The following is a 25152-nucleotide window of genomic DNA, read 5'->3' as shown; positions in this document are numbered from 1 at the left end:
TAAGATATTTAGTCTTCTCTGTCAGAGAGGTCTGGTGCTGCAGCACACTACAAATCCCAGGATTCCATACCAGTGAAAGCCGTGTCAAACTGAATTATTTCTTGCACTGCAGGAGTGAGTCGTACTGTGATCAATGGAGGCTGGAGTTATGCCCTGGAAAGAAAACACAAGATGATAATCAGCCTTGATCCTAACAACTGCATTGAACTCTGGTGTAGAGGTGCATGGCTAATGCTACAAAGAAGTGTACCATGAACAATGATAACATCCTAAATCCATAAAACACTTCAATGTCTTTTGTGCATATTGGTTGTACCCATAATGGTATCATTATTGAATGGATTTGGTATGTTATTGTCCTTGGCAAAACAAGTATCCCTGAATATATTTTATGGATGATGATGAAGCAAGGGATCCCATGAAAAAACAGGATGATGTAGTGCTTTGTACAGTGGACTATGTCCCTGGACACCAGGGTTCGAATGTTGGCTCATCCACAGAAACCTATAGAGTGACCTTGGTCAAGTCACACTCTCTCAGCCTCAGAGGATGGCAATTGTAAACCCCTTCTGAAGAAAACATATCCAGTGATACCTTTATCGGTGAACCAAAATGCACAAAATGCATGTTGCAAGAATTCACTGTTTTATGGATTTTGGATGTTATTGTACCCCTTGGAAGAAACTTGCCAAGAAAATCTTATGATAGCCTTGGGATCAGAAACAACTTGGAGGCACACAGCAACAACTACAGCTCTCAGAATCCCCCCAGCCAGCCACTTCTCTCAATCTGTTTTTATCCACAGCTCTCCCCTCCTCCTGTATGTGGCATTTCCAGGTTTATTTGGAGCTGATGAATTATTCAGTTGGGACAGAGACCTAAAAGCTTTGAAAGAAGTGTGTTGCCTGTGTGTGTTTCTGGCCCAGTCTGCACACTCAGGCACATGTTTGCTCTGCACTTCTAAAGCAAACTTTTGAGAAGAGTAACAGAGTTTTTCAAAAGCAAGGAACTTATACTGAACAGCAGTGTCACCTTTCTGCTTCAAAATGGGATTTAGTTACCTAGCCCTTCCACTCCTCAGTACCTTTTGGTACAGGCATATCTCTTGCTACAACGAGTGTGGTGTAGTGGTTAGAGCATTGGACTAAGACACTAGAGACCAGGGTTGGAATCCAAGCTCATCCATGTAAACCCACTGAGCGATCTTGTCACACTCTCTCAGCTTCAGAGAATGGCCAAAGGCAAACCCCCTCTGAAGAAACCTGCCAAGAAAATGCTGTGATAGGCTCACTTATGGTAACCATAAGTCAGAAAAGACTTGAAGGTACATAACAACAAAACTTACACTGAGCAATAGTCTCACTTTTCTGTTTTAAGATGGGATGCAGTAACCTCTTCCTTCCACTTCTCAATACATTTTGATACAAACCAATCTCTTGCTAAGTTGGCTATTCATGACCTGACTGCCAGTTAGAGGACGAAAAATGGATCACCTTGGCATTTGTTGTTCTTGTGTGCCTTCAAGCTGCTTCTGACTTATGGCAACCCTAAGGCAAACCTATCATGGGTTTTCTTGGCAAGATTTGTTCACAGGAGGTTTGCCATTGCCTTCCTCTGAGGTTGAGAGAGTGTGACTTGCCCAAGGTCACCCAGTGAGTTTCCAGGGCCAAGCCAACTCTTTGACAACATACCTGGTCCAAAATCCAGAAAAATGAGGATAGGGGATAGGTAGCATGGTGTTGTGCTCTGGAGACCAGGTTTGAATCCTGACTCAGCCATGAGTAACCCTGGGAAAGTTACACTCTCTCAATCTTAGAGGATGGCCATGGCAAACCCCTTCTCAAGAAACTTGCCAAGAAAACCCTGTGGCAGGGTTGCCATAAGTCATAAATGACTTGAAGGCACACAACAACAACAAACAACAAACAACAACATGTGTCTTTGCCACAATAACAACAACGAGGGCTGGCTTGATAGGTAGCACGGTGTAGCAGTTTGAGTGCTAGACTATGACTCTGGAGACCAAGGTTTGGCTCCCAGCTGGGCCGTGGAAACCCACTGAGTGACCTTGGGTAAGTCACACTCTCTCAGCCTCAGAGGATGGCAATGGCAAACTCCCTCAGAAGAAACATGCCCCCCAAAACACCCCACTGTCATAAGGTTTCCATAAGTTGGAAACAACCTGAAGGCACACAACCTCAGAAACAGATTTCAAAGATACAGCCATGTTAAGTCTGTAGAATCAATACGTAGAGAAATCTTGTAGTACCTTTGAAGCTAACTTATATATACATACATACACACTGTGACCCTGGGTATACCCCACTCTCTTCTATGCTAGCATTCTCTGAAGATGCCAGCCACAGATGCCAGCGAAAGATCAGGAATAAATTCTTCTAGACCATGGCCATATAGTCTGAAAAACCCACAAAAAACCTAGGGATGCTGGCCATGAAAGTCTTCGACTTCACATCCTTTCAGTTAAGTCTCCAAGGTGCTCCAAGAACAGAAACAGGCATCCTTGCTACAGCCACCAGAACCAGGCGGGATGGAGGGGAAAGACTGGAATTTTTTTTAAAGAATAAATAAATTAAAAATAAATTTAAAAAGAACTGGAATTCATCCACAAACTACAATCCCTCAGCAATGGACTGAACAAAGACAATGGTTTCCTGACACACTACACACACTTCAACACTATCTGACCCCATCCGCATGGGGATGCCCCCCATTCATCTGTTCCCCTCACCACAGGCTCGTCCCATTGCAAAACTAGATCTGCCAGTTCATCTCCATGCACCAAGACCAGTTTCCTATGCCTTTGTGCACCAACGACCATTGTTAAAACTGGACCTGCAACTTTATTTCCACACACAAAGGATTTGTAATTTGAACTGACATCCTCACATACCAATGGCATACATATGTGTCTGTGCCTGGCTTCCACTCCACCAAATACATCTGAGGAAGTAGACTGACATCTAGGGAAGCTCCTGCTGCCAACTTCTCCCTTTCAGATTAGTCTCAAAGGTGCGACAAGATCTCTCTGCGTACTGATTCTACAGACAAATAACACGGCTCGATCTTTGAATTCAAAACCTATAATCCGCCTTGGGTGCCTTTGGGGGGAAAGGCGGCGTCCAAAAGGCGATGCGCTGCCAATAATACCTGGATGGTCTGGTTGGGCTCGGCTCCGGCCACTGGGCCTCCGACCAGCTTGCAGTACAAGTCCTCCACGGACCTGGGGGGCCCTTTGGGGCCGGGGGGCTCCTCTTGGCCGCAGGTGGCCGAGGCCGAGATCTGGGTGCCCTCGGCCAGGTTGAAGTAAGGCGGGTGCAAGCTGTGCCCGTTGACGTCCGGCTGGAAGGAGAGGGGCTGCCCCTCGGAGCTGGAGGGCAGCAGCAGCAGCAGGAAGGGCAGAGGCAGCAGCAGCCCCAGCGAAGGGGGCCCAGCCATGGCCATCTCCAGGGATGCTTCAGCCCCAAAGAGCCAGCAGAGAGAGAGGGAAGCCACAGAGCCCCAAGGGGGAGGGGGAGATGGGGGCTCGGTGGGGCCAAGCAGGGAGCCCCTAAGGAGGCGGATCTCGAGGGGAAAGGGGCCTAAAGACTCCCCCCAAAAACCATGGCCCAGGAGGGGAGAAGGAGAGGGAAGGAAAGGAAAGAAGGAAGGTGCAGAGAAGGGGAAAGTCTGCTGCTGCTGCTGCTGCTGCTGCTGCTGGGTCCCTGGAGCAAGGCAATGATCTGCGCTGCTGCCCGGCGTCTGCAGCCAGTGGAGGAGTCTCTTTTGCCAAGCTTGCCTCCTCCTTCTCCTGGTTCGCCTTCTCCTAGTGGCAGCAGCAGCAGCCCCCAAAGGGAGGAGGGAAGGAGGAGCCCCGAGGGGATTATTCAGCCTCTGATGATGATGCGGGCCATTGTTCCAGGGCTCTGGCTGCTGGCCCAGCCCTCCTCGCCTGGCTGGGGATGGCTGCCCTGGGCTTGGCCGGGTTAACCCCTTCTGGCCCCCACCCCAACTCCCTAAGAGCAGGGGCATCATTGGGGGGCTCAGCAGGTGGCACCCTAAGAGGGGGTGATCCTACTGCATCCCAAAACAGGGGAGTCTTAAGGAGTGTGGACTGCAACAGGGGGCTGCACTGCTCCCCAAACCAGTGGAGTCACCACAGGGTGCACATCACACTAGGTGGCACCTCAAGAAGGGGTGACACCACTGCTCTCCAAAACAGTAGTGTCACTAAAGAGATCCAGACTGCACCAGGGACACCCTAAGAGGGGGTGACAACACTGCTCCCCAAAACAGTAGCAACACTAAGGGGGTGTGGACTGCACAAGGTGACAGCCTAAGAGCAGGGATACCCCTGCCACCCAAACCAGTGCAGTCACTAAGGGAGTGTGGATCACACCAGATGGCACCCTACGAGGGGGTGACAACACTGCTCCCCAAAACAGCAGCATCACTAAGGGGTGTGTGGACCCCACCAAGGAACACTCTAAGAGGGATGACCACTACTCCCCAAACCAGTGGAGTCACTAACGGGGTGCAGGCCACACCAGGGGGCACTCTTAAGGGGGGGTGACACCCTCATTCCAAATCAGTGGCCAGGGGTGAACACCCCCCACTGCACCTCAAACACATTTTGACATAAACAGGCTGTGGCATTCATCTGCTTCCCTTTCAAATGCTTTAAGAGATGGGGGGAAGCTCAGTGGGAGGAAAAAGGAGTGGCCCCAGAATTTTTTCAAATTTCAAATTTCAAAATTGTATTTTTAATGATTTTTTAATTTTTTTCACTCTTTTAGTGACACCACTGGGATGGAGAGCAATGTTACTACAGGGTGCGGGGGGGGGGGGCACACCAGGTGATGCCCTAAAAGGGAGTGAACCCACTACATCCAAAACAGTGAAGTCAGAAGGGATTTGGGACTGCACCAGGTGACAGCCTAAGAGCAGGGCCACCACTGCTCTCCAAACCAGTGGAGTCACTAAGAGGGTGCAGACTGAACCAGGTGACATGCCCTAAGAAGAAGTGACACTATTGCTCCCCAAACCAGTGGGGTCACTAAGAAGGTGCAGACTGCACCAGATGACACTCTAATGGGGTGACATCATTGTTCCAAATCAATGGTGTCACCAGAGGTGCAGACTGTACGAAGTGACACCACTGTGCCTCATACCAATGGAGTGACAAATGGTGTGCAGACCACACCCGGTGACACTCTAAGATGGATGACCAATGCTCCCCAAACCAGTGTAATGACAAAGGGGGTGCAGATCACACCAGGTGGCACCCTAAAAGGAGATGACACCACACTGCTCCCAAAAACAGTGGTGTCACTAAGGAGGTGCAGACCACACCAGGTGACACCCCCTAAGAGGGGGGGTGACACCACTTCTCCTCAAACATCTGGGCAGAAATAAGCTGTGGCATTCACCTGTGTCCCTTTAAAATGCTGAAGACATGGGGTGAGTGGGATGAGGCTCAGTGGTGGGAGAAGGGAGAGGCCCCAGGTTGTTGTTGATTTTTTAATTGAAATTGAAGTTTCAGTTTTAAAACCTTATTATTCTTTTTAAATATTCCTCAATTATCAAATGTTCACCTTAACCACATGAAACTATTGGGCTTTCCAGACGGTCATTTGGGACGTCCTCCGGACGTCCCATTTTAAAAAAGGGGCGTCTCTTTTAGACGCCCCATGTCCTATTACGGACTCCGTCCGTACAAGATGGCGGCGCCCTTTCTACATGGGCGCCGCCATCTTTACGCATCGGACGCATAGCGTCCAGACGCGTCGCGCTGCTGCTGACGTAGCGAGCGCGCCCCTGGCGCCTCGCTACGTCGCAAACGCGACGCAAAAAGAAGCTCCATTTTGGAGCTTCTTTTTTCGGTCCGCGCGGGAGTCGGGCCGTCTATAGGCTCCGGCTCCCCCGCGGACCTTCTGGCGGCGGCGGCAGACCGCCGCAAAGCGGCGGTGTGTAGCCCGCCTATGTATATGTAAATACATTTAGGCTGCCCATGTTATAATTTTAAAGCTATAATTTTAATTTTGTTCGTTGTTTATGTCACAAGTGTTACCATTACATTCACTGATATATGAGCATTATGATTTATGAATGACAGTAGTACAAAAAAAAAAACATGACTAAGGATTCTGTATGGTTGTGTTATGGGAGGAGGTCAGTGGGGTTTGTGTGACACCATGAGTTACCACCAGCCCTAGTGCTGCCACTAACCCAAACTTCAGCCTTTGAGCAGAAATGGGCTGTGGTGTTCTCCTGCCTCCCTTTAAAATGCTGAAGAGATGGGGTGAGTGGGGTGAGGCTCAGTGGGTGGAGAAAGGAGATGCCCCAGGCTATTTTTATTTAATTTTTTAAATTAAATTTTTAAATAATTTTTTTTAAATGATTCTTTTACAATTTTCTTTTCAAACATCCCATTTTACTAAATTTTCACTGCAACCACATGAAACTATGTGTGTGTCAATACCATGAGACTGTGCATATTGATATTGTAATTGGAAGGTATAATTTTAATCTTGCAAGTTGTCAATGTCACCACTATGACTATGATATTTGCCGATATATGAGAATGATGATTTATGAGTCACATTAATACAAAAACATTACAAAGGATTCTGCATGGGATGGTATGGGGGGAGGCCAATGGCAGGGTGAGTTGCCAATCCTAGTGATATGATGCCAACTCTAGTGGAGCCACTGCGGACAGGAAAGAGAGAAAGAAGAAAGGATGTCCAACCCAGCAGCAGCAGAAGAGTCAGGAAAAGTTCCTCTGGCTTAGGGATTCTGGGAGTCATCCTAAAAAATAATAAAAGGAACTTTCCCTGGCTCTTCAGCTGCCCACCATTGAGATGAATGAAGACAGGCAGACTCTATCCCTCCTGGTTTTTTGGCACCGACTGTGTGAAAGACACAGGGATCCCTTCCCTCTCTCGCCTTTGGGAGTTGTGGATGCTGGGAGGTGTTGTTTGACAAGAGAACTTTCCCAAGTCCTGCAGCTCGTAACCCTTGGCAGGAATGAGGACATTTTGGCACTGAATGTGAAAGACATGGGGATCTTCTCCTCCTCTGTCTCTGGCCACTGTAGATTCTGGGTATTGCCATCCCAAAAAAATGGAACCTGCCTGAGCTTTGGAGCTCAGGGGAAATGGAAGGTCTTTACTAAGAACTGGGGAGAAAGGCCCACTGAATTCAGTGGGGTTCAATTCTAGGTAAACATGTGCAGTATTGCATATATATTATCTCTATAAAAGGCAAATCCCAATATTTCCACTCTGCTCTCCAAACAATGCATTGTCTTCTAGTCTAGCTTTGATCTAACGGCTTTCAGCATCTTTGGAACTAGAGCTTGGAAAAGTTACTTTTCTAGATTGCATCTCCCAAAATCTCTCAACCAGCAACTCTAAACCAGTTGACAGACTGGCTGAAAGAGTCTGGAAGGCCAAAAAGAAACTTTCTCAAGCCCTGGAAGAAGCAGACTCCCAACATCACCACTAGAAAAAACAATAATGCTTGGTATGGTGGAAAGGTAGTAGGAAAAAAGGAAGACTGCATTACAGGTGGATAGATGCAGTCCAGGAATCCATGGCCCTGAATTTGCAAGACCTGAGCAGGGCTATAGGTAAGAGGGTGACTTGGGTCATAGGATTGTCATACGCTGAGGTTAACTTGACAGCAGTTAATTACAAGAACAAATGATTTCTGCACTAGGCCTAAATAATCTGAAGGAACCAGATCCTGTCTGATCTTAGAAGCTAAGTAAGGTCAGCCCTGGTTAGTGCATGGGTGGGAGACCAGGTGCTGTAGGCTAAATCTCAGAAGAAGGCTATGGCAAATCACTTCTGGGTATTCCTTGCCTAAGAAAACCATGTAAAACTCATAGGGTTACTGTAAGTCAACAGGTGAATTGAAGGCACGCACACACTTGTGCACACAATTTTCTGCAACAGACAGATGCACCAAAAGTAGGACACTGAATGTACTGTGCAAACTTGTGTCTGGATTGCTTGTTTGGTCAGGTTCATGGGCACAGCACAGTTATAGCAGCTTCACACCACTTTTAACAGTCATAGCTCCATCCTATGGAATTGTGGGATTTGCAGTTCCAAAAGGGACTCAGAATTCTCTGCTAGTGAGCTCTAGTGCACTATTTTGAATTACAGCAACAACAACAAAAATGTAACATTTATATCTCAATGGACCCATTATTGTATTTTAAAAAAACATTATTGTAAAACCCTCCGGAAGCTACACAGCCATCAACTAAAAGTAATAAGAAGGAATAACTTGTTAAGCAGCACAATATAACAAGCACTGGCAATTCTGCTGGGATGATTTGATGTGCTGCTTGAATGAACTGGGAGTCTGAAAAATCTCGGGCTGTTGAAAGATCCTGACTGGCACTCAATGATCCAACACAACGCTTTCTGAAAACCGTTGCAGCCTCCAGCTGTTCCTCTGCTGGCACCAAGCTGCTTGAGATTGTGTTTACATGACATCATGACTTTCATGTGAAGTTTTTCTTGTCCCTCAAGGTGGCTCAGCCCCCAGTTTCACATGGCAAAGAAGCATTCGACCACAGCAGCCAAGCCCATTCAGTTAGGAGTGACTTCCTGGAGGGCTTTCAAAGCCTCCTTTTAACTCCTTCCACTTTGGAGAGCTGTTTAGCATGATAGCTAAAACTTGCAAGTACTGTGTAAAAGGTCAACAGGCTTCTGGGTTACACCAGAGGACAACTAGGGCCTCATTCACACTACATAATAAACTGATTTTTGTGTTGGATCATTTCGAATTGATGGAGCGATTTGACACCAAATAAATGTTCAGACTTTGGTTACCATGATCAAACCTGCTCATTTCAATTTAACCCACTTCACATTCACATTAACAATTGGATCAATTCAAAATGGATTCTCCATGTGCAACGTCACAGTGATTATCGCGTTACAAGGAACCATATTCAATCGACGACATGTTCGCACTTGCATTGAACCAAATCATTTAAAAAGATGTGGTAAATGCCTCAGATTCGGAAAAACCAGTTTAACCAGGTTTAGCACTGCCCCCCCAACCTGCGTAGCAGAAATTTGGCACCAGTGTGAACAAGGACCCTTTGAAGCTGTTTGAACCAGTTTGAAAATCGGTTTATTATGTAGTGCGAATGAGGCCTATAAGTAGCACTGTGGCTAATGGTGCAACTGGACTCAAGCTGAAAGGATGCTCAGCAGATGTATTCAAAGGTGTAAAGAAAGTTCGAAGTTGTATAACACATATTATAGAAACATGGAATGTGAGAAGCATGAATCAAAGGGAAGCTAAACATTGTAAAACAAGAAATGAAACGTATAAACTTTCCAATACTTGGGGTGTGTGAACTAAAGTGGACAGGAATGGGATTTTTCATTCAGATAATTGCATAGTGTTTTACTCAGGAAATGACAATCTAAAAAGAAATGGGATAGGATTAATAGTGAGGAAAGACATAGCAAAAGCAGTAAAATAGTACAAAGTCTGACTGAATAATATCAACAAGTCACCAGAGAAAATCCACCAATATAACATAATCCAAGTTATGCTCCAGCTACAAAAGGGGAAGATTCTGCTGCAGAGTCAAGGAGGAAATTGATCACACACAGAGATATGTTAGTAATCATAGGCAATTAAAATGCAAAAATAGGAAATGGCACAACCAAACGTTATTGGAGAATTTGGCCTAGGATCAAGAAATGAATCAGGAGAGCAACTAACTGAAGGCGCATAACACTAGAAAACTTGTGCTTAGCTTGGATTGCTCATAAACTCGTGCACAGCTACCACTGCCAGACTGTTATGCAAGGCAGTTGTGATGTCATCTTGAGATGCTTTGAGGACATGCAAACTCCTCTTCACAGTCACACTGATGTGGCTGTGATGGTAGCAGTTAAAAACATGCACCTTTTACTTCATCATCTCGAAATCACACAAAGCTGGCCTTCCCCTTTAGAAGGAAAATGAGAACCCCTTCTTTTCCCAGCAGGAAAGAAAACTGCATTGGAGAGGTTTCAGATCTGTGTGCACAAATGCCAGTGTGGGAACTGGTTACCCTGTCTCTCTCTTCCTCCCCCATACAATTTTCTGCTTTCCCCCTCTTGAATGCCACTTCCAAGGCTCTTTTTCCTATGGGAGCAGGGAGGAGGAGAAAAATTAAAATAACGTTAGTGCCAGGAGACAGCCAGGCAAGATGAGAGGTTGGGAGGAGCAGAACTTCATGTCAGATCATGTTTGGCCCTTCAACATTGCAACACAGTTTTTGGTTACATGACTGACAGACATGGTGAATCACTAACATCTTTACTTTGTATTTGTGTTGTGTGTGAAGGGTTTTTTGTTTTGTTTTGGTGGTTTGGGGGCTCAGTGGCCTATAAAACATGGGCGTTTATCACACGGAGGTTTTTTTGGGATTTTTGGAGTTCAGATCCAGGATGACTGTGGCTCCACAGTGCGAATTCACATCATAATGTGAATGTGTTATCAGATGAGATTCCTTTCTATGGGTGTTCCTTCCGTGGTGCTTCTGCAGTGATTCCAAAGTGACCCCTCGTTTTGGTAAAATTGGGGGAAAAAGTGAATTCACAGAATTCGCTTTCAAGCTCACTTCGATTTCACTTCGAATTGGTCTGGTGTGGAAGGTCACTCCGATGTCGCCCCGCTTGGCCCCCTGCATCCTGCTCCTTCATCCCCCTCCTCCTCCTTCCTGCCATCTCGTCCTCTCTGCCACCCTGCCACCTATCCAATCATCCCATGACTGCTCCTTCAGTCCGATCCTGGCTCCAGTGACCCCCTGCGACCTATCCCATCATCCTCTGCCTGCCCCTGCATCCGAATCCTGGCTCCAGTGACCCCCTGTGACCTATCCCATCATCCCCTGCTTAACCCTGCATCTGAATCCTGGCTCCAGTGACCCCTTGCGACCTATCCCATCATCCCCTGACTGCTCCTTCAGTCCGATCCTGGCTCAAGTGACCCCCTGCGACCTATCCCATCATCCCCTGCCTGCCCCTGCATCCGAATCCTGGCTCCAGTGACCCCCTGAGACCTATCCCATCATCCCCTGACTGTTCCTTCAGGGAAAGCAAACACTGTTAAGTCCACTTCTCACTACATGGTTCGTGTGAGCAGAAAGGGTAAACAAACAAACAAACAAACAAACAGGTTCCTGTCATGTCAATAGAGTGCATTTTAATTGTTAAATACATTTCAGAAATTAAAGTCTTATAAAGATGTAGAACTGTGCTGTATGTTCCATTAAAAATGTAAGAAGGTGCCTTATTCCAGGTCACATTGTCTGCAGTTTATTTAAAGCTCAGCACCTTGAACAGCTCTCTTACAGTTCAGGCTACAACCTGGCATGGATTTGTCATCCTACTGAGATGAATTTACCACTCCTGAGGTTTCAAAATGAGACATTTTGCATGCAAAGCCTATGACCTCTTTTCATCATTTGTTGTTGTTGTTGTTGTTGTTGTTGTTGTTGTTGTGTATCTTCAAGTCGTTTCTGACTTATGGTGGCCTTAAGGTGACCCTATCATGGGGTTTTCTTGGCAAGTTTCTTCAGCGGCGGTTTCTCATTGCCATCCTCTGAGGCTGAGAGTGTGCGATCTGCCTAAGGTCACCCAGTGGGTTTTATGGCTGAGCTGGGAATCCAATGCTGCTCTCCAGAGTCATAGTCCAATGCTCAGTCATTTTAATGTTCCAGAACAAAAAAGGGGAAAAACAACTGCAGTTTTTTTTTAAATCAAAACCCATTTTTTCATTTTAAAAAATCTACAAACATGGTTTTAATTACTTGAGAGGAAGTCAGATAATTTCACTAATACGACACTGAGCAAGCAGGGTACAAATTCCAACTCAGCCATGGAATCTGTCATGGTAACCTTACGCAAGTCACACTCTCTCAGCCTCAGAAGAAGACAAGGGCAAATCCCCTTTCAACAAATTCTGCCAAGGAAACCTCATGAAAGGGTTGCCATAAATCAGAAATTACTTGAAGGCACATAACAACAGCAAAGATGAAGGAAAATCCAGGACTTTAAACATAGAAAATCTGAATAAGAAGCTTTCAGTATTAGAGCACAGGCTGTTGATTTCAATGGTTAAAAGCTGCTCAGCATCTTGCAACATATAGATTCTGTCCTGACCCCCAGAGAGCAGAGGGAGTGGTAAATCTTTTCCTGAGGAAAAGCAAGAATGCATTCTAAAATTAATGCTGACAGTCTCAGGGCACACTGCATAGAGACAATATGAGAAGAACCACTCATTGTGGCTGACTGTTTTAAAAACAAAGATAAATTTAATCTATTTAACAAAAAACATCCCACTATTAGTTCCATTAGTTTCTACTTTTGAACAGTTGAACAGCCATGGCTGATCAAAGCCAGGTATGTTCCTCTTACTATTATTTGCCAGTTCAGTGCTTCTTCCCTACCTACAGGTGCACACAACTGCTAACAAGCAACAGAAGAAAAGGAGGTGAAGAAATATTGAAAATCATGCCATTTTATCATTTCAATGAGAGTTCAGTTCACTCAGTAGTTTGGTTGGATGATTCACACATAGATATATGTAGGACAGCCCCATTGACAGAACAGCATACCTGCCAGCATTTCACAGATGAAAACTAGGACATGTGTGACCAAGCATCATCAGATTGTGGTTAAGCTGGTAAAGGTTAACAGTGAGGAATAATACACAATCTAGGAGAGGTTACCGCAGTTTGCTTTTATCTGAGCTTAATAGGAAGGGCAAGATATTCGTCTCTCCAGGGCTATTCACAGTATCGCTCCCAAGCGTCCTCTCAGGCCTGCTTCCAAAAAACAGCCCTGGTACACGGAAGATCTCAGGGAAAGGAAGCGATGACTAGAGCGCGACTGGCGAAGACACCAGCACTTAGCCAACAAGGCACTCCTGGACTCTCATTTGAAGGCCTATGGAGTGGCAATAAGTGCAGCAAAGAATTCATTCTATGCTGCACGTATTGCGTCCGCGGAGTTGCGTCCGGCAGAGCTGTTCAGGGTAGTGAGGGAGCTTACTCAGCTGCCCTCCTCCCTGAACCCTATTTTGGAACCATCCAAGGCCTGCTGTGATGAGTTTAACAACTTCTTCGCGGATAAAATCTCTCGGATAAGAGCTGATCTCGACGCCAGTATTTTTTCAGGATCCAGAGTAGAGGTCCCCAGAGCCTCCGTGGACTCTGTTGTACTGGATCATTTTGAGTCTGTGAGTACTGAGGAAGTGGACAAGATTCTTCGAAGTGTTACAAAGGCAACGTGCTCTCTCGATCCCTGTCCCTCTTGGCTAGCAGCTCGGGGGGGGGGGGGGACGGCCATAACCACTATGTTACGCCGCATAATTAATTCATCTTTTAGGGAAGGGCGATTTCCATTCAGCTTGAAATTGGCCACTGTGAAACTGCTGCTAAAAAAGCCCTCCCTAGACCCCCTGATTTGAAGTAATTATCAGCCTGTTTCGCTTCTGCCTTTTTTGGGGAAGGTGATCGAGAGGGCGGTTGCCTTCCAACTTCAATCGGTCTTGGATGATACAGATTTTCTAGACCCATTTCAAACTGGCTTCAGGGCGGGCTATGGAGTTGAGACTGGCATGGTCGCCCTGGTTGATGATCTCTGTCTGGGCATGGACAGGGGTAGCGTGTCCCTGTTAGTGTTCTTAGACATCTCAGCGGCTTTCGATACCATTGACCATGGTATCCTTCTGGAACGCCTGAGGGAGTTAGGTATCGGGGGCACTGCATTCCAGTGGTTCTGTTCCTACCTCTCGAGTAGATTCCAGATGGTGCAGCTGGGGGACGCTTGCTCCGATAAGAGGGCATTTACACCTGGTGTCCCTCAAGGAGCCATTCTGTCCCCCATGCTATTTAACATTTACATGAAACTGCTGGGAGAGATCATCTGGAGACACGGGGCGCGGTGTTATCAGTACGCTGATGACACCCAAATATGCTTCTCTGTGTCTCCGACTGATGCAGTGACCAGGGATGGCATCTCTCCTCTAGATGCCTGTCTGGAGTCAGTAATGGGCTGGATGAGGGAAAACAGACTCAGCTTGAATCCAGAGAAAACGGAAATACTCGTGATAGGTTCCCCGGGCCCGGGGATGGATATTTGTCCACCTGTCCTGAATGGGGTCATGCTCCCCCTGAAGGACTCAGTTCGCAGTCTGGGGGTGCTTCTGGACTCGTCACTCCACCTTACATCTCACCTGCTACCAGCTTCGGCTGATACGCCAGCTGCGACCTTACCTGGGTGGAGGTGTTTGGTAATAAGCTATGTTGATCCAGAGTAAGCTTTAACAGGGAGCAAGACACGTGTTAAGAAGTCCACTTCTCACTACATGGTTCGTGTTGAGCAGAAAAGGGTAAACAAACAGGTCCTGTCATGTCAATAGAGTGCATGTTAATTGTTAAATACAGTTTCAGAAATTAAAGTCTTTTAAATGATTAGAACTGTGGCTGGTATGTTTCCAGTAAAATGTAAGAAAGGTGACTTATTCCAGGTCACATTGTCTGCAGTTTATTAAAGCGCAGCACCTTGAACAAGCTCTCTTACAGTTCAGGCTACAACCTGGCAGGATTGTTGTAATCCGACTGAGAATGAATTTAACCACTCGCCACTGGGGTTTGTAAAATGAGACATTTGGCAATCAAAGCCTATGACCTCGTTTCATCAGTTTGTTTGTGGTGTTGTTGTTGTTGTGGTGTATCGTCAAGTCGTGTCTGACTTATGGTGGCCTTAAGGTGACCTATCAGAGGTTTTCTTGGCAAGTTTTCTTCAGACGGGCGGTTCTCATTGCCATCCTCTGAGGCTGAGTGGGCGATCTGCCAAGGTCACCACCCAGTGGTTTGTAATGGCTGAGCTGGAATCCAATCTGCGCTCCGAGAGTCCATAGTCCAATGCTCAGTCATTTTAATGTTCCAGGAACAAAAAAGGGGAAAAACAACGGCAGGGTTGTTTTTTTATCAAAACCGCCATTTTTTGCATTTTAAAAAATCTACAACATGGTTGAATTGTATTACTTGAAGGAAGTCAATAATTTCCACTAATAACGACACTGAGCAACCAGGGTACAAAATGCCAACTCAGTCAGGGAATTTCTGTCAATGGTACCTTACGCAAGTCACACTCGCTCAGCCTCAGAAGAAACAAGGGCAAATCCCCCCCTGTCATCAACCAACAAAGGCTTGCCAAGGAACCTCATAAAAGGGTTGCCATAAATCAGAAATTAACTTGAAGGACACATAACAACAGCAAAGGATGAGGAAAATCCAGGACGTTAAACTAGAAAATCTGAATAAGAAGCTTCAGTATTAGAGCAACAGGCGGTGGAGTTCAATGGTAAATGCTGCTCAGGCTCTTGCAACATAATAGAGGCTGTCTGACCCCCAGAGAGGCATAGTGGAGTGGTAAATCTTTTCCTGAGGAAAAAAGCAAAATGCATCTAAGAATTAATGCTGACGTCTTAGGCACACGGCATAGAGACAATAGGAGAAAACGCACTCATTGTGGCTGACTGGTTTTTAAAAACAAAGATAAATTTAATCTATTGAAACAAAAACATATCCCACTATTAGTTCCGTTAGTTTCTACTTTTGAACATTGGAACAACCTGGCTGATCAAAGCCATGTAAGGTTCCGCTTACTATTATTTGCCAGTTCAGTGCTTCTTTTCCCTGCCTACAGTGCACACAACTGCGACAAGCCCAACGAAGAAAAGGAGTGAAGAAATATTGAAAATCATGCCATTTTATTATCATTTCACAATGAGAGTTGTCAGTTCCACGTCAGTAGTTTGGTTGGGTGAGTCACGCATAGATATATGTAAGGACAGCGACATTGACAGAACAGCATACTGCCAGCATTTCACCGATGAAAAAACTAGGACATGTGTGACCAAGAATCATCAGATGTTGGTTAAGTTGGTAAGTTAACAGTGAGAATATACACAATCTAGGAGAGGTTTACCGCAGTTTTGCTTTTAATCTGGCTATAGGAAGGGCAAGATATTGATCTCTCCAGGGCTATCACAGTATATCTCCCAAGCGTTCTCTCAGGCATGCTTCCAAAAAACACCTGTAAACGGAAGATCTCATGGAAGGGAACGATGAAATGAGCGAGACTGGCGAAGACAACAAGCACTTAGGCCAACAAGCACTCCTGGACTCTCATTTGAAGGCCGATGGAGTGCAATAAGTGCAGCAAAGAAATTCGTTCTAGGCTGCACGTATTGCGTCCGCGAGTTGCGTCCAGGCAGAGCTGTTTTCAGGGTAGTGGATTGAGCTTACTCGAGCTGTCCGCCTCCCTGAACCAACCCTATTGTGGAAACCAGCCAGGCCTGCTGTGATGAGTTTAACAAACTTCTCCCGACGGATAAAATCTCATCGGATAAGAGCTGATCCCGACGCCATATTTTTTTATTCAGGGAATCCAGAGTAAGGTCCCCAGAGCCGCCGGGACTCTGTTGTACTGGATCATTTTGAGTCCTGTGATTACTGAGAAAGTGGACAGAATTCTTAAATTTTAGGAAGAACAACGTTGCGCTCTCGACCCCTGTCCCTCTTGGATAGCAGCTCGGGGGGGGGGGGGGGACGGCCAATAAACACTATGTTACGCCGCATAATTAATTCATCTTTTAGAGAAGGGCGATTTCCATCCAGCGTGGAAATTGGCACTGTAAAACTGCTGCTAAAAAAGCCTCCAATAACCCCCTGATTCGAAGTATTATCACCTGTTTCGCTGCTCTGCCTTTTTTTTGGGGAGGTGAGCGAGAAGGGCGGTTGCCTTCCAACTTTCAATCGTCTTGGGATGATACAGATTTTCTACCGATAGCCCATGTTCAAACCTGGCTTCCAGGCGGATATGGGTTGAGACTGCCATTGTTAGCACCTGGTCGATGAATCTCTGGCGGGGCATGGACAGGGGTAGCGGTGTCCCTGTTTAGTGCCTCTTAGACATCTCAGTGGCTTTCGATACCATTGACCATGTATTCCTTCTGGAACCCTGGGGAGTTAGGTTATCGGGGGCCACTGCATCCAGTGGTTTCCGTTCCTAACCTCTCGGTAAGATCCAGATGGGGGCAGCTGGGGGAAACGCTTCTCCGATAAGAGGGCGTTTACAACAAATCTGGTGTACCCGGCAAGGAGCCATTCTGGTCCCCCCATGCTATTTAACATTTACATGAAACACTGGGAGAAGATCATATGAGACACGGGGCGCGTGGTTTATCAGTAAGGCTGATTGACACCCAATTATGCTTCCTCTGGCCTCCGACGGATCATGGACCAGGGATGGCATCTCTCCTCGAGATGCCGTCTTGAGTCAGTAATGGGGGGCTGGATGAGGGAAACAGACTCAGTCTGAATCCAGGAAAACGGAAGTACTCTGATAGGTTCCCCGGGCCGGGGATGTATATTTGTCCAGTCCACCTGTCCTGAAGGGGGTCAACACTCCCCCTGAAGACTCAGTGTCGCACATGCTCTGGTGACCTCTCTCGGTTGGATTTGCTGTATAAGCTCTACATGGGGCCAAATACCTTGTACAAAACCCGGAAGCGTCAAGTAGTGCAGAAATAGGGCAGCGAGGGGTGGTCAGGGGATGCTCCAGGACCAGGCAACAGAACACCCGGGGGGAAAGAGCTACATTGGCGGCCCTGGTCTTCCCGAGCGCAATACAAGGTGTGGGTGATCACCTATAAAGCCCTAAATGGGCTTGGGCCCAGGGGTACGTTGGAGGACCACCCTCCCATATAGCCACCCTGCACGCGCAGGTCAGCTGGGGAAGCAACTGTTTGAGGTTCCGGATACGAAATATGCCATGACTGGCACGAAGGGGGCGGTTCCTCGCTGCCCCGCAGCGCTGGAACTCTCTGCCCAGTGAGCTCCGCTTGGTTGCCGTCCCTTGATTTGGGTTAGGAAGAAGACTAAAACCTTCCTTTTCACAGCTTTCCCCAGACCGGGTATATCTGCTCTCTCCCCCCTTGCACCGCACTTAAGGTAGTTATTATTGTGGTTTAATCGTGGAATTTTTTTAGCCTGGGGTTTAATAATTTTAAATTGTAATTGCGGTGTATTTTTATATGGATCTGTTTTGTAAATTGACAGTGTGTAGTACCATTTTGTTGTAACCCCTTGATCTGCCCAGGAAAAGCGGGCGATAAATACAGTTTAATTGTTATTAATTAGTATTATTATGATTATTAAGATTCGGTCCGCAGTCCTTTCCTTTCCTCCGGTGATGAGTAACTGCAATGCAACTACTTTTTTCATCACCTGTGAATTCAGTTTGCACAATTGAAGAAATCTGAGGACCATGGGAGGAAAGTGGAGGAGAGAGGGAACTGAGACATTTTAAAGCGGCTGAACAGGCGGGACAACGAGGAGTAGTTGATAGACATTTCCCTGCCAAATTGGGGACATGTGGGAATATGAAGTAGATTCAATTATTATTCAGATCTATACTTTGTTGACTATGTAGAAGATGAAGGTCGGTAATTCATATTAATGAATTAAGAATGTTTATATTCTGAGCTCTCGTCCAGCAGGAGACCCAAAAACCAGTTATAATATAAAAGTGAAACTGAAGGTGGAGGAACGCTCCAACACTGATTTCCCATCTCCTTCTCTACCTCCACTTAAGCTGTTAGGTGTCCAAGCTAATCCTTGCCAGTGTGCTGTAGTGGTGTGACTGTGGTACTAGGACTGGTGGAGACACAGGTTCAAATCCCATACTCTGCCATGGAAACCGATCGGGTGACCTTGGCCAAGTCATATTCTCTCAACCACGCCCAGAACCCCTAATATGGGTGGCCATCAGGTTTGAAACGACTTGATGGTCACAACCAACAACAACAACAACAACAACAAAATTACAAGCTTTTCAACCGGTTAATGATCTGAGCCACATTGAATCTTTTTAGAAGTTTTATCTAATCCAGGTACACCGGTGTAGAGGTAAGTATATGCACTGTCTGGAAACTTTCACGACAGCAATGGTTAACACATGCTGGTAAGAAAAGAAGAGAAGCCCCTCCCCGTCATCCTCCATCTTGAAGGAGAGAGAGGCCGAAGGTAGCACCACCAGGCCGGCCTGGAAGAAGAGAAGCCTCCCTTCATCCCCATCTTGAGGAGAGAGGGCAGGCTAGCCTAGCCCAACAGGCCTGCCGGAAGAAGACAAACCCTCCCTTCAGCCACCATCTTGAAGGAGAGAGAGGACAGGCTAAACCACCAGGCCTGCCGGAAAAGAGAAGCCTCCCTTCATCCTCCATCTTGAGGGAGAGAGAGCAGGCTAGCTGCCAACAGGCCTGCCTGGAAGAAGACAAACCCTCCCCTTCACCACCATCGTGAAGGAGAGGAGGCAGGCTAATAGCAGCCACCAGCTGCCTGGAAGAGAAAGCCACTCCCTTATCCTCCATCTTGAGGGAGGAGAGCAGGCTATCAGCCAACAGGCAGTGCCTGAAGAAGACATGCCCTCCCTTCAGGCCACCATCTTGAGGAGGAGAGAGGGCAGGCTAGCACCAACCCAGGCAGTTGCTGGAAGAAGAGAAGCCCTCCCTTCATCCACCATTTAGTGAGAGAGAGGCAGCCTAGCACCACCAGGCCTGCCTGGAAGAAGAGAAGCCCCCTTCATATTCCTTTGAGGGAGAGAGAGGCAGGCTGCACCAACCAGGCCGTCATGGAATAAGAGAGCCCCTCCCTTCAGCCACCAGCTTTAGGGGAGAGAGAGGCAGGCTAGCTCCACCCCCAGGCCTGCCTGGAGAAAGAGAAGCCCTCCCGTCAGCCACATCCTTGAGGGATAGAGAGGCAGCCCTAGCACCCCCAAGGCCTGCCTGGAAGAAGACAAGCCCTCCCTTCAGCCACCATCTTGAGGGAGAGATAGGCCAGGCTAGCACCACCAGTCCCTGCCATGGAGAGAAGAGAGCCCCCCTTCGCCACCAATCTGAGGGAGAGAGAGGCAGCCTAGCACCACCAGGCCTGCCGGAAGAAGAGAAGCCCTCCCTCAGCCAGCCACCATCTTGAAGGAGAGAGAGGAGGCTAGCTCCACCAGGGCTGCATGGAAGAAGAGAAGCCCCCCTTCACCCAACATCTTGAAGGAGAGAGAGGCGAGGCTAGCGTTCCACCTCCTGCCTTGAAGAAGAGAAGCCCTCCCTTCAGCCACCATCTGGAGGGGAGAGAGGCAGCCCTAGCACCACACAACCAGGCCTGCTGGAAAAGAAGCACTCCCTTCAAGCCACCATCTTTGAAGGAGAGAGGGCAGGCGTAGCTCCACAGGCTGCCTGGAAGAAGAGAAGCCCTCCCGTTCAGCCAACGCATCTTGAGGGAGAGAGAGGCAGCTAGCACACAACCAGGCCTGCCTGGAAGAAGAGAACCCTCCCTTCAGCCACAATCTGGAAGGAGAAGAGGCAGGCCTATAGCTCCACCAGGCCTCCTGGAAGAAGAAAGCCCGCCCTTCCAGCCACCATCGTGAGGGAGAGAGGAGCAGCCTAGCTACACCACCAGGCACTGCCTGGAGAAGAGAAGCCCTCCCTTCGCACCATCTTGAAGGAGAGAGAGGCAGGCTATCACCACAGGCCTGCCTGGAAGAAGAGAAGCCCTCCCTTCGCCGCCATCTTGAGGGAGAGAGAGGCAGTGCCTAGCACCAACCACCGAGCCTGCCTGGAGAAGGAAGCCGCTCCCTTCATCCCTCCATCTTGAGGGAGAAGAGGCAGGCTAGCACCACCAGGCCTGCCTGGAAGAAGACAAGCCTTCGCTTCATCCACCATCGAGAGTGGAGAAGAGATTGTATTGTATTGTATTGATTGTAGGGCATTTTTTGTAACTGTAACCGCTAGGCTATGATCATGCGAATAAGCTGTCTATAATAAAAAGTATTAAATGTTTTATTTATTATTATTAGTATTATTATTATTAGCATCATTATCATCATCATTATGGTCCAGAACTTGGCACAAGTAAAAATGTGGTCTCTCTCACTCTCGGCAAGTCAATCAATCTCTCATCTCATAGCCACATGTGGACTGTTAGTGACTAGAGTTATTTCCGCTAAAGGAAATGAGTTAAGGATATTATCAATGGTTTGAGCAATAGAAGAAAATCATTAACTCACTCACGTGAAGTCGAATTGCTTTTTGTAAATCGGAAGGATGTAGAAGTAGAGAATGAAATTCATGTAATAGAGTCATGATATATCATCAGAAATGCAAGAGTTTCCACAATTAAGATTTAATGACATCTTAGAGGAGTCTCCTTATCGGCTATCCACACCTGCCTTAGCTGTTGCCACAGCTGGAAGAAATAAAGCAGTTTGATGCAATTTAACTGCCACGATTCAATGCTATGGAATATTGGGGATTTGGAGGTTGTGAGATAGTATACTTCCCATGTCAGAGAGTTCTGGCCACCAAACGACAATCCCAGAATTTCCATAACATAAGTGGTGTAAAATCTGCTGTATTTCTGCAATGTGGCCAGCAGTGCTAATCTCTCTGAGTAATATTCCAATATTCCCCCTAGCCTATGTCTCTGAAGATCTTTCCACCTCTGTACTCTTTGGTATAGATGCATAATGACCAACACTGGGCCTTGAAACATTAATTTGAGGGACTTTTTAAAAGTGCCAGGACAGTAACTTTACAGAGCTTGGGAATTATAATATTTTCAATCCTTGCAACAACTTTGTGAGTTTGGGGCAGAGAGAGAGAAAATAAAGAGACTGACTTCTATGCTTTGTGAGCTTTATGATATTTTGATCAGAGCCCTTTAGGATACATAGCTAGCATTTGCATCTCCTCGGGGATAAACTGGAGTATTTTTTTGACTTGGTCTCCAGCCAATAAAAGCCAACTTAATCCATGTTTCCTGCAATAGTTATAACGGTAAGACGTTTCTTTCTAAAGATACCTTGAAAGATATCTCAGTTAATTTAGCAGCAGAGACTGCTTCAGTGCCAATGCCAATTCTTTGTTTTGTTTTTTTTCTTTTTCTTTTAAGAACAACCTGATTGTCTAGGTTTAGGAATTACAAACTTTATCACTTTGCTTGAGGACATCTTTTTTTCTTTTTTCAGAATGAATGTACAGAATCCATGAGAGAAGACCTCTTTATTTATCACTAGAAAACTAGAACTTGTAAAGTCCAGACAGTGCTTTTGCCCCTCCCCTGTAATCAGGCAGTTCAGGCTTTCTGTACAAAGCCATAACAGGTGTTTCTTTCATTTCATGCTGCCTGTCTACGCTGGCAATGGCCCAAATAGTGTTGTTCTTTTAAGCTGTGCTGGTGCATGACGCATGGACGCATGCCTGTCTAGGACAGTCCGCAAAGCTGGCTCATTACTAAGCCAATTAGTTTTTGTTTTTTTCGCCGTCACATGAATACAAACAGTTTGCTTCTAGCTCCATAACTAATCACTTACATTCTTAGGCCACCTCTCCTGCCAACAGTTCAGAATAAGCTTGAACAGTTGGTGTCACTATAGTCACAGCTTGAAAATAATTTCTCCAATAGCCTTGCAAGGGGGGAATATTATCCAAGATATGGTGAGTGATGGATTTGGAAGATAACAATTTTTGCTTAAGGCCACACCTGGAAATTGTATTTGAAAAAATAAGTAAGGTCGGATTTGAAGGGTCTCCACTGCAGTTAAGAAAAAGGTTAAATCCTGAGAACCTAATGAAAGATTATTATTATTAGTTTGAATAGAGTCTCTTTTACAACCCTACATTTATAGCTGCTTGAAGAAAATTTTTAACGGCCGTTGACCTTTCATCTATGAATTCCTAGGATTGGTCTTTTATGAAGTACAGTGGGCCCTCCACATTCCCTGGAGTTGAGGGTGGAAGGATCCCCATTGAAAATGGAAAAACCGCAAATAAAAAATACTTTGGTTTTTTTTTTGTTTAACTGAGAGGAACATTTCTCCTAGGAATCCCTAGGTCCTCCAGTACAAGTCTGTGGTCAACATCTCTGGACGTTGACCATAGAAAACAAATGCAGGAAAAGTTTCTCTCTAGAAATTTCTAGGTCCCTGCCAGTCAACTTCTGAATGGATGTTGGCCATGATTTGCACTGGAAGCACCTTAGAAGTCCTAGCGAAACATATGAATCAAATCCGCGAATAACCAATCTGCAAAAGTCAAAACCACAATGTGGAGGGATAACTGAATTCAGAATGCTCTCTCTCGTCACCATGAGTTTTGGGAGTCGGACGTGAAGGTACAGACAAATAATAAGATTGTACTCAGTGGAGTGCCACTGGTTCCTGTATTAAGGCAGGACACCCTTTTCTCTGAGGCTCCCTGCCTTTGAAGTAGACCCTCCCAACGTCCCCTATGTTATCAAGGTCAGTCCTGATTAATCTTCTCTTATGCCAACTTTGCCAAGCTGCTTTTAAAAAAGTCTCCAAGTTCTTTCCTCTTCCTCCCACTTCTCCGTTTGTTCTCGATTACTTCATTGCTGCAACGAATTCACGTGGAAAAGGATCTTGCCTTCCTTGTAGGCTCAGGCCAATCAAACGTGCGCCTTCCTGAATGTGTGTTCTTCGCTTAATACAATTTGCACTTGACCATGTTTGATAGTGCGTTGACATATGTGAAAAAATGTTGGAGAATATGTTGGCAGCTTACCTCCAGGCTGTTCAAAGGGCAGACAGCACTCCAGAACACTGGGAGATGTTGTTCAGAGTGACATAGGAGGTATTTACACCGAAAAATATCTACAATAATCTAGGTTAAATCTCCATTGTTCACATGGCACCCCTGATGTATGTGATTAATGTTTTCTGGGGAGCTGCCAAAACCCACTTTAATGAGATAATCAATATGTTTCCCCCCTGAGTTTTTAAAAGATCCACATCATGAGTGTGAATATAATGTAAATAGGCCGATAGACCGGTAAAAACACTGTGCCCAAAAAGGGTAGCATTGCATCTCAACCCATGTTTATTAAAAGCTTGCGCACATGGAGCAACAAACTTGCGAGATGTGCACTGCACGTTTCCAGCTGTGATAACAAACCTGGTGCGGAATCAGTGCTTCGCATCATCACACTTAAAACCCAACTGACCCGAGGAAGGGGGAGAGGAGGAATTTGCCGGAGGCTGGGGCGCAGGGTTTATAGGGTAGGTGGGTGGATTGGTACACAAAAGCAGGTACACAAAAGCAGGTCAAAGTGATGACACCAAATAGTCTCTCATCTCGCGAGCGTCAGTGACCAGGTTGGCATCTCTCCTCTCGTGGACTGCCTGGAATCGGTAATGGCTGGATGAGGGGAAAACGACGCCTCTGAGTGAGAAAACGGAAGGGTACTTTGATAGGTTCTCCGGCCCGGGATGGGCAGTGTGTTCCACCTCCTGGAACGGGATCACGCTCCTTGACTCATCCTCCACCTAACTCTCAGGTGGATGCAACGGTCAGGAGCACCTGTTTACAGCTTCGGCTGATACTCAGCTGCGTCCCACCTGGACGGAGGGACTTGAGACAGTAGACACGCTCTGGTAACCTTCGGATTGGATTTCTGCAAGCGATCTACATGGGGCAACCTTGTACCATACCGGAAGCGCATTGGTGCAGGGAAATGACAGCAAGGACTGGTCACTGGCACATCCAGGGCCAGTCCATACACTAGTCCAAAGACCTTCGTTGGCTGCCTTGTGCTTCCGGCGCAATACAAGGTGTGGTTATCACCTAAAGCCCTAAATGCTTGGGCCCAGGGTACTTAGAGGATGCCTCTCCCATACAATCGCCCCACACATCAGATTGCCGGAAGATTTGTGAGGTCCAGAGGTCGATTGGCACCACCACCAGAGGCCTCCCAGCTCGGCCCCAAAACTCGGAACCGCTTCCCGATGAGCTCGCTGGCCACCTCTAACCGCTTCAGAGGGGTGAAACAACCTTTGAGCAGACATACCGGACTCGACTCCTGGAGCTCCCCTTCTCTCAAGACAGATTGTTGGCGTAGTGTTTGGTTTTTATGCTTTGATGTATGTTGCTTAGGATGATGTAGATGTTTTTAATGTTTGATGTGTGCTTTATGTGTGAAGCCTGTTGTAACTACTTTGTTTTTTTAGAAAAGCGGTATATAAAAAAAATTTATTTATTTATATT

General features: G+C 46.5%; 1 protein-coding gene across 1 annotated transcript in view; it reads right to left on the bottom strand.

Annotated features, from left to right (window-relative positions):
* Window positions 1–3791, bottom strand: part of LAMA5 (laminin subunit alpha 5) — a gene marked incomplete at its 3' end in the record, with an annotated part of 206832 nt that extends 203041 nt beyond the window's left edge. Inside the window, exon 1 of the mRNA XM_042462442.1 lies at window positions 3169–3791. Coding sequence (XP_042318376.1) covers window positions 3169–3462 — 294 coding nt within the window. The remainder of the gene's footprint in view (window positions 1–3168) is intronic.
* Window positions 3792–25152: the final 21361 nt, after the last annotated feature.

The sequence above is a fragment of the Sceloporus undulatus genome, chromosome 4 (genome assembly GCF_019175285.1).
Source record: "Sceloporus undulatus isolate JIND9_A2432 ecotype Alabama chromosome 4, SceUnd_v1.1, whole genome shotgun sequence".
Lineage (NCBI taxonomy): Eukaryota > Metazoa > Chordata > Lepidosauria > Squamata > Phrynosomatidae > Sceloporus > Sceloporus undulatus.
This window is presented reverse-complemented; position numbering and strand designations above follow the sequence as displayed.